At 42.1% G+C, this 10,704-nt stretch overlaps 1 protein-coding gene across 3 annotated transcripts in view; it reads right to left on the reverse strand.

Annotated features, from left to right (window-relative positions):
• The window catches only part of SLC6A6 (solute carrier family 6 member 6), a 93,037-nt gene that overhangs the window by 19,885 nt on the left and 62,448 nt on the right, over positions 1–10,704 (reverse strand). For all 3 annotated transcript variants that reach the window (XM_005420207.2, XM_031056421.1, XM_031056420.1), the window contains 2 exons: positions 5,471–5,603; positions 1,787–1,921 (listed from right to left, as the gene is read on the reverse strand). In XM_005420207.2, coding sequence (XP_005420264.1) covers positions 1,787–1,921; positions 5,471–5,603 — 268 coding nt within the window. The remainder of the gene's footprint in view (positions 1–1,786; positions 1,922–5,470; positions 5,604–10,704) is intronic.

The following is a 10,704-nucleotide window of genomic DNA, read 5'->3' on the forward strand; positions in this document are numbered from 1 at the left end:
AAGAGAACAACACATTCGCAAGTTTGGCTTTCACAAGGAAAAGAAAATTGTTAGCATCAAAACCCAGAAGAACACAATCTCTGCAATAGTTCCTGTTTCCCCTCCCCAGAGATGCTCAGTATTTCTAGTTTCTTAGTCATTCAGCTGATCCTTCCTGTTGGTGCAACAATAAACGTGTTTCAGTGCAATGGGAAATGCAGAAGTATTTATAACATTGCTCATTTCTCTTGTAACTCATTTCAGTCAGAGTCAGCCGACAGAGTCCTTAAACTGAGGATGTGAAAAGCTTGAGAAACAGGTTTGTGTATTTGGTCTGTTTATTTTTCTAGCTTTCTGGTTGTTTTTGTACCTGTTCAAATGCAAGATAAAAAGCCACAGGGGTGGGGGGAAAACAAGCAAAATACAATGCACTTTATAAGATACATATCTGATCTTGGTCTCATGATTCTTTGTCCTGATTACATTAAAAAAAACACATGCAGAGTGAAATAACCGTACACTATGAATTTCTTGGCTAGTAAATACATAGCAAACTATCAAAACACATCCTCTGAATCCCATCTGTTCTCTTCTTTCTGCAAATCCAAGTCTGCTAACACCAGTGGAAACCACCAAGGAGTTTGAGTAAGTGAGAATGTAGACCGAGGACCATTACCTCCTCCCTCCCACCATCACTTCCCAGCACCTTGCTGAGAAGACTGAGGAGACTCCTGTCTCCTCAGAGTGATGGCTTTGCTAGACTGTGGGTGGGAGCCAGCCAGCTCACATGAACCTCTCCTACATCATCTGCTGACACTCTGGTTAGGGCTAACAGTAGATAATAAAAATGATAGAGGTCCCATAAAAGAAGATTAAACCATAAAATATAATGTCTCCTGTGAAAAGGGTGTCTTGTAAAAAAGGACAAGACTAGACAAGGAACCAAATTTTCATGATGTTTCTTTCAATTACCCTTTTTACTTCAGTCCTTTAGCAACAATTGGAGTTTTATTTTAACCTAATACTCATCAGAAAGCAATAGCAAAGACAGATGTTATTTCCTATCACTGTGATAAACATTTTACTGTTTTCAAAGATCCCTCATTTGCTTTTCTTTTTTTCATGGGGGAATATTTTACTTTTCTTCATTTCTCACATGAACACTGTTGGCTGAAACAATGCTGATCTGCTCAAGTGTCCCATACTTGCACTCTGTGAGCACAGACAGAATTTCTATCTATACAGAAAGAGTAAGCCTGGTTCCCACTAGCCAGGGCTAAGCAAGTAGTCCCTGTGCCTCAGAAAGCATTTTCTCCACCTTGCATGGCTTTTCATTCTTCTATAATTTCATTCACTTCTCTTCCAATCTCCTCCTATGAGCAGTGGGAGATAAGTGACACTGGTACTCACAGTTGTTGCTTGTTGTTCCATCTGTGAAGCTCACATGTCTCTCCTTTGAAACTAAAGACTATCCTCATTAAAAAAATGCATCTCCTTTACCTGACCAACAAGAAAGCTGAGATTGTATAACGGGACAGAGTCTACAGCCTCAGAGTCCTTTGACACAAAAAAAAAATACACACGCATACACACACAAACATACACATGGAAAGATGCATTAACAGATTTAACAGTGACCTTCTCAAGCAGAGCTCTGGAAAATATAACCCAGCATTAAAGTTCATGCTATATTTGGACCTCTAAAGACTGTGGAAAAAAAACTGATTGCCATTACATCAGCACCATCACCCTCCACCATCCCCCTTTGCAGAGGAAATCATCCCGCTCCCCAGCCCTGGTTCTGTACCTGTGGGTCAGCTAACCGTGAGATATCAGGGTAAAGATAAAACTTGATGCCTTCTGCAGCTCCAGGCAGGGTCACGCCACGGATGAGTAGAACAAGGAGCATGATGAATGGGAATGTGGCAGTGATGTACACTACCTGGAAATAAGAAAAGAAAAAAGGAATGTTTAGCCTGTGGAAGCCAAAGCTCCATAACCAAGAGAGGTCTAACAATGGGAATTCAAAGACCCCTCATACCTAAAAAGGGTCTGACCTGAGTTTCTTTGTCTACTTTTAGTTTGGTGGTCTTTAACACCTTATTGCCTTAGGCCTGAAGGCATTGCATGAATCCCCCCAGAGGGCCCAGTCAATGGTCACATCACTCAGACCTGATTTTATACAATTCATGACTTTTGTTCAAATTCTGCCTTTGTGTTTGTCCTCCTCACATGACAAGAGCACCTCTGCCAGGGAAGTGAAAAGGTTTACTCACTGAGGGCCCCTGAAACATTATTACCTCATTCTTTATTGGAACTTTAAAACCTACAAATGGCAAACTGTTTCGCAAGTTCTGCTGCTACCTCTGACCTTGCTGTGCAGCCCCAATACTGCTCTTACAGTCAGCCTCCCCAGGAACTGTGTTCAGAGGTGAAGGTCATTTTGTCCATGCTCCTGGTCTCCCTTCTTATCTCCTTGAACACATCAAGCCCTTCAGGTTGGCATCAGCCTCAACAGTGGTAATTTCCAGTGCTATAACTTCATTCTTGCCCTTGCTGTCTATTCAGCAACATCATTACTGGAAACTAAGGCTCTATTCATCCAGTTTGAAAATATGTCTTCATTATCTTTAACCTCTATTCCCACTCTCTTTGAATAACAGCCTACTTCTTCTCTTCTTGTTATCTCCTCATTCATTTGATGAAAGAGCCCTTTGCTTTCATCTTCAGCACGAGGGTTAATTGAGCTTGCATTTGGACAGTTCTATCTTTAGACCCACACTTTTTGACCTCTAACATTTTGCTTTCTTTGCTCATCAGTGCTTTCTCTCATTTTTTATATAACTGCTGTGTTAAAGTCACTACTGTCCAAGAAAGGGCATTTTTCTTGGAGTCAGATGATTCCCCCAGGTAATTACAGTTTGCTGCCATGAGTTGAAATGCATTTTATTTTCCAGAATTTGCTTAACTACTACAAAGCTCCCAGGGTGCTCCATTTTTCTTCATAACTGTGTCCTCTGAGCATAACAAGGAGAACTCAAAGCCTGCATTGACATAATAATTCACAGAGCAGGGTTGATTTTATAGAATGAAAGGAAATTTTTTTCATACATGCCTTTTTTAATTATCTCTGAGTTTTCTGTGTATTTTCCACAAATAACATGTATAGCACATTAGCCTAGTTTCACCAAAACCAGGATAAAAGGAGGATTTATGCACCTTCTTATTTTTTTAAATAAGCCAGGACTATGAAAAATCAAAGTTTTCCTACCAAAAAAAAGTTTTGATGTATTTTCAGGAACTGAATGAACAAAAACCCACAGAGAGGTCTTTGCACTGCGGGTAGAGATTCTCTCACAATGCTGTGGGAATCTTTAAGATCAATCACATTATCTAAAGCTTAAGCATAACTAATATTTTTCATCATGATTTCATATTTATTTGTCCAAAGCTTTACTAAAAGATTTGAAACTACAGCTTCCCCCCACCCCCACCCTGCTCTGCAAAGAGCCATTAACACACTGGAAAGCAGGGAAGTGCTATAAACAACCCTCTACTAAAGTAAACTAGACTTTTCAAATAATTCAAGTCCTCCATTAGAGTTTACAGTTTACTTTTGTTTGACCCCAAAGTTAATGGAGCCACCCAGAGACTTCCCAATGGTTTTGTTGGTCTTTGGCTGCTCACCCGCATGAGCTCCGACGCCGCAGAGAGCAGAGAGGGAATTCCTACCAACCACCCTGCTTTAGAGGGAATTCCTACCAACCATCCTCCTTTAGAGGGAATTCCTACCAACCATCCTGCTCTAGAGAGAATTCCTACCAACCACCCTGCTTTAGAGGGAATTCCTACCAACCATCCTCCTTTAGAGGGAATTCCTACCAATCATCCTCCTTTAGAGGGAATTCCTACCAACCACCCTGCTCTAGAGAGAATTCCTACCAACCACCCTGCTCTAGAGAGAATTCCTACCAACCATCCTGCTTTAGAGGGAATTCCTACCAACCATCCTCCTTTAGACATGAGACCATTTTGCAGGATTTGCAGGGAACACAGGTTTTTAGACATCTGATTTTAACAGAGCTTCTTTTCAACATTTTATCTTCATGGGGAGTGGAAATAGTACCACAGGGAGCTTGGAATGCCTCTCTGTGCTATCAGAGCCTTTTCTGAGCAGACATCAGGGTTGTCAAAGGTGCTGCAGAAATGTTCACTCTCACCCTGCTGCTGCAGGAGATTTATTGCACCCACCTTTACCATAAAACTTGCATAATCTCCTCACTAAGTCACATCAGTCAGAGGGAATAGAGAAACAAACATCTTTTGTCAATGCATGCTTTACAGGTGGGGAAGCTGCTCTTTGGGGGAAAGGTGGAGGGAATCCAGGGCAAGGCACCAGCTTTTTAATGAGGCCCATTGATAAAAACCACAGAAAGCAAGGCAGAAACTGCAGTAAAGCAAGGGGTTTAGTCAACAGTGGAACTCATGAGGTCTGGCTTCCTACAGAGTTTGTCTCCTGGTTGATTCTGCAGTGTCCCACAAGCTAAACTTGCTAAAAGCTCTCTCTGCAGCTGAAGCACTTATAATTTCTCCCCCTGACTTCTCTGGGGATTTATAAAAGATGAGTTCACACTGTGGCCTTTTTGTTAGGAGGGGCACTAATGGGGTCACTTCCTCCGACCTAGCTGAGAAGAAATATGGGGAACTTAGTACCTTTAGATCCCTCCTTCTCTGTCAGACTTATCTGAACACTGCCTCAAGCAACAATTTTGAAAGCTAAGAATTATACAAACACAATGGCTTCAAAAACATAAAAATAGGTATAAAACCACTACTGAGTGCAAGAGGCAATAGTATTATGCTGCACACCAAGGACCGACCAAGATGTGCAATGGAGCAGGATGCTCAGGAGTGATGCAACTGTTGTCCTTTACAAGAAAACATGATTTTGAAAAGCATGTGATGGGACCAAACCCACAAGCTGTGTAGGATCTTTGTTAGTGACAATGCTCCTGACTGGGTACCTAAGTTTAGCCTTGGGTGTCTCCACAGAGCTCTTCTGTAAGCAAGTGGCATTTCAAAAATGCTGTGCCTCCACAACACCCCTACCACAGCTCTGTCAACATCCATCCTGCTGCACTGGGATGAACTTGGCTGGAGTGAGAACACAGACACACAGTGCAGAGCACCACCCACCACAAGCCTGAGACCTTCTGCACTCATGACATCAGTGGGATGTTCATCCTCTGAGAGTCAAGGTGGGGCTCAATCTGCGCTTGTGTCTGCTTCTTGATGCCCTTCCAGGAGTGGTTACTTGACTCACAGGCATTTTGGACATTGGTAATGACCTTCAAAAGTCAGTTGAATTCTCTTACTCCATGAAAAAATACAGATTTTCCAGGAAATGGTGAATATCTAGCAGAACAGCATTACTTAGTATTCCTAACATCTGTAACTGCAATGATTTTAGAATGGGTAAAAGAGCACTTACCTTCCCAGTGGATTTGACTCCTTTCCAAATGCAGAAGAAACATATCACCCAGACAAGGAGGAGACACAGTGCTAGATCCCACTTGATAATACCAATATCTTCAATTCCCGAGGACAAGCTCAGCACATTGCGCCTGAATATTTGAAAGGAAACAAAAAAAAAAAGAGATGCAGGAGCTCAGTTGATGCAGACTCTGGTTGTGATGGCTAAGAATACATGATGGTGTGCAGGCCAGCTGATGCACAGGCAGACAAAACATGGGCTAAGTCTGCTCTCAAAACATGGGCTAAGTCAGTGGCTTATGTGACCAAAGCTGTGCTTTGCAACCCTACATCTCCCCTATGTCCGTGGGGCTCCTTAATTCAATATACTGCATTTAAAAACCTTCAGCTCCTTTTAACAGCCTATGACCACCCCAATATGAGATAAAAGAGAATTTGCTTTCTTGAGGGTCAAAGACCAACTTGCCCCAGTGAAGCTGCCTGGCAGGAGTACATGCCATGTCTCCATCATGGACACTTATGGACACTTGCAGCTGACCTGTATCCACATGTTTCTGCTCATTTTCAGTTCATTAGCAAGGCTGCCACGAGGAGGAAAGGAAAAAAGCAGTGCAGGAGAGTGTCAGGCCATTCAGCTTTGCAGGGTGAAGGTTGGAGCCATCATCTCTTCTCCCCTTGGGGCCCCCAAACGATCACTGCCCAGGTGCTGCTGCCTGCCCTCAGCACCTCCAACACTGGGGTCTCATTTAGCTAACACCAGATTATTTGGGAAATTTTATTCCCTCACTTAGGTTTATAAATAAAAAGTAATTCCTGAGCTGTGTTTTAAGGGAGCAACATCTAACCACTAAAAGAGTCTGATCCAGAGGGGAAATATTCATTAAGCCTTCTCTCTTCTCAAAATTCCCATGGCTTACCATTAAATACTTAATTTAAACTATTTTTCAAATAACTTCATGCAACATACACTGTCCTCACACACCGCACAGGCCTTGTCATACTTAACACTTCATTTGTCAAATATGTAAAAGAACAAACTGTTTCTTACTGTTCACTAAGCTAAAACTCTGCAAATGAACCCAGTAAACTCTGCAAGGTTTTTTTAGTCAAAGAAAAGTTTTGACCTCAATTACCAAAGAAATGCCTTGCCCCAAGACTACAGAAGAGAACTTGCTGCCTAACAAACTTTTTTATTAATTATTAGTTAAAATTTACTTTCAGACAGCTGTAAAAGTCAGGCACTTTCATTCACCAGAGTCAAGGAGAGCAGAGCCCAGAGCAGTCTGGGTCAGGCTCATGTGTGGGGCATGCACAGCTTTGTGTGGGGATCCAGTACAAGACAGACTATGGTGGTTTGGCTTTCCCCTGAACTAATGAATTTTCTTTTTTTTTTTTTTTTTTGCTATTACCATGGAAATAATAGTGAATGAAGTCACTGATGGAAAATCTGCAATTAGTTTTTGGAAAAAACCCTGGATTGACCAGTTTAATAGGACTCAAACCCGTGCCCATCTGTTTCTGCATCTCTGCTTGCCAAGCTCACTTGGATTACCTGTGTGACCGTGTTCTCACACCAAATGCTTTCTTCTCTCTGAACGTGTGTGTATTTTGTTATGGAAAAGGACTAACGGCACCAGACAGGGTAAGTCTGCTCTAATCAGCACAGCTATTCAATAGTTATGTGAACTCCCTCAGTAATGAATATTTGGCATAAAGTTGCAGTCTTGCTTCACCTGAGTCTAAAGAAACAAAGGAAAAACCTGCTGTGCATATACAAAAGAAGAAAATACATTTATAAGATGAAAAAGTTCAGCCACAACCTTCTATGCCTTTTTAAAAAATAAATGGCAATTTTCCAATCAAAGGGGCAGTTCATATTAAAAAGGCAATCTTTAGAGTTGGCTCTCAGGAAACAGTGAATAATTAACTGCAAATGCCTTTTGGAATAGGGAGCTTTATTAATGCATTCAGCTAAGACTTTGCTTTTTACTGCAGGACTAAAAGCAAGTGGCCATCTCTCCTAGAGTTTGCCCAGCAATTCTTTCAGGATTTTTTGGAAGACACTCCAGTGGGTGACTGAGAGCCAGATATCTTGGTTTTCTATGCTTTTCTTGCTTATCCCATTTCACAAAGACTGACTTCCTCAAGGAATATGCTCAGAATTACTAGGGGAGATTCAGCATTACAATTCTTTTAGGACTTCTAACCCTACATATTTTTGCAGAAGCACTCAACATGGATTTTTGACCCTGTAAATTCAAGTTTAGGAAGGAGCATGAGCTGGGCTGTGCTGATAGCTCTTAAATCTTGTTACATAACCCCCATGCTACTGAGATTCTGCCAAGCCCACTCAGTTGTCTTCACACCACTCACACAGAGTGTTGTTAGTCATTCAGATTTATAGGCTGATGCTGTCATTAACTGTCACTCATATATAATCAATGGGACAACAGGCTGGGGCTGAGATGGTTATAAACAGGAGTTCTTGACCCTTGAACACTAATATGTTCTAGTGTGTGCAATATGGAAATGTAACAGGAGCTGCAGCTGGCTCTACAACATAAACAAAAACAAAATGAAGAGAGTTATGCAATCCTTGAGGGATACTCCAGCTCATTAATCAAGTGAATGCTGACAGGACCTTTCAGACCAGGAAAGGTGAAGCACTCTTTCATGTTGGATGGACAAGAATAATTAACACGGAAGAGGTTGTACAGAAGAATATGAAAATGAGAATATGAAACAATTTAAAAGACTCTCACATTTGCTCTAAAAAGCAGAGACAGCTATTCTAGATTTTGTTTAGTTTTTTGTGTTGCTCCCTTTAGGATTACAAGCCATTAGCATGTGATGGTCTTTCTTGGGATTTGGACAAATAAAGTCTGCTGATTACCCAATATTTATAAACACTTGGCCAGCACCAGACAATCAGAGGTTTTGTTCAGCCCTAATTACCCTATTACACTTATCCCTTATGTATTAATATGTGTGTAAGCCTTCAAGGTTTTGAACTTCAAAATAAAATCTTCAGAAATAAGACCTGAAGCATGTGATACCAAGAGGTAAGTCTCCTCATAGAAAGCCTGATTTCCTTAACCCCCTTTTATTGCTGCTCAAGCAAGCATGTGATTTGCACCAAACATTGAATCAAATGAACTGAAATGTCAGGCTGCACTGCATATCCAGCCAGGCTGAGAAGTTCAACCTGAAGAGGTTAATGCATCTGTGTGGTCAATTATACCTGGGCAGCACTAGTTGTACAAAGCAGTACTGATGAGGACACTATATAAATGTCCCACAATAAAAATGGCATTGGGTTTCAGAAACCAAATACTCACAAACCTCTGAATTAAACTGGAATTAATTGTGCCACAAAGGAGATGGATATCTTCAGTTAAAGACTAATTATTTACCTGTCCTTTCAATGTTGGTAGCTGGTTGGCTGGCAGCCAGTATTGTCTATGGCAGCATGGTACCTGAAGTACCTCAAGCAGCTGGTACCTGAAAGTTCTTTAAACTATTTTTAATTTCAGAATTGTAAAGAATATTAGCATGTTTGAGAAAAAAAATGAGGATATTCAGTGCTTGCACCATGTGAAAGCTATGGTACTTTTATTACAACAGTGCTGCATGATCTCTGCTCTTACTTTAAGACATCAATAGTTATTTATGCACAGACAGCAGCTATTTTTAATAGTCCTCTAAGTGTCATGACTCCTGGAGGCAGCTTGCTCTGTTAAGGGCAGTTTTGCCCATGATGAAACAGTGAATTATGGGCAGTATGTCTGTCCCAGTAGTATTACAAAGCCAAACTCCTCCCTAGCAAGACTCCAGGGAAGAGTTCAGCTTACAGCATCTAAAACTGTTGAGGACACAAGCTAAAGTGGCTGCAAAGTGCAGGGAGAGCTACTCCAGGAGCACTAATCACTGAGCAACCTTTGCTCCAACTCTGCTACAGACACAGTGAGGGCACAACTGAGGACAGCAATGTGTGTGAGGATCAAGGCTTTGCTGTCCAGCCTCAGGCTCCTCCAGCCTGACTACGTCTACAGGAGGATTTGGCTCGGCTTGCAGAGGAGTCTTCTGACTTGGTTTCCCTTAGAGGGAAGGCAACTAAAAGCTCCACCACTAACGTGCTCCCATGGGGACATCATTCCCCTCACCCCTGGCTGCCCTGCCACAACACCCTTTGTCAAACACCTGCTGTGGTGTGACCCACAGAGAGCTCTGCTGTTCCCCAGTGTGCTGGAGCTCTCACTCTTTTACAATCCCTTTCCCAGCTCCCAGCCCTTTTCCTTTCTGTTGTGGGATCTTCAGTCTCCTGAAGTGAACATGCTGCCTGGGGACCCCAGGGAGACAATGTGGCCCACAAATCTGGGCAGCACAGGAGTAGGAGTAGGAGCTTCCACTCCTGCCGCACCATTCCATGGCCACATCAGGAGCCACCAAGCTCACAGGTGCCCCAGGTACAAGAGGACTGTCAGCAAAATCACTGCACAAAAGCAATGATGAACACAGTACTTTGGGAATCTGGGGGAGAAACTATTTCAGGAGCAGCATTGTAGACCTCTGCTTCCTTGGGAGTCCTTGAGAAGACCTTGGAACACATGACCAAACCTCATTTGGATTCATGGCCTTGAGTCCAAAGTCATTGCGGGAGAATCCAAAGGAGTGAGAGCTACTTCCCCTTCTAGTGCAGCTTGCCTCTCAGTTCCCCCAAAATATCCAAAGGTTCCACTTAACAATTGTTTTCCAACTTCCTTCATATTTATAAGAGAGTAAGTCATCTGGGAAAGCAGCTGCCCCTCAACATGGAAACACAGAGCTCATGGTGAAAACGCTGCTCTCAGAGCCTGCACCCTGCCTCTCACACCAGCCACCAGAGCCTTTTGACAAACTACCAATCCCAGATTCAATTTGCCCCTTTATATTTTGGCTCTCGTGTTACAAATTTTAGCACAGCTCCTAAGACTGTTTTTTTTCTTAACCTAATGCATGCCAAACATCTTCAGCACGAACACGATTCCTGCTGGGGCTTTGGCTGATGCTTATTTTTAAAAATAGAGAAGTAGGTACAAGTTGATCAGAGATGAAACTGCACTTTAAACACGCTGAAAAAGCCAAGCTGGGCCAGAAACTGATTCTACCCATAAGTGACTATTTGAGCAAGCAAGCAAGCAAGCAAAAAATTATTAATAAACTATTTGAAGATACTTTGGATTTAAGTTTCCC

Source organism: Geospiza fortis, unplaced genomic scaffold (assembly GCF_000277835.1).
Source record: "Geospiza fortis unplaced genomic scaffold, GeoFor_1.0 scaffold70, whole genome shotgun sequence".
Lineage (NCBI taxonomy): Eukaryota > Metazoa > Chordata > Aves > Passeriformes > Thraupidae > Geospiza > Geospiza fortis.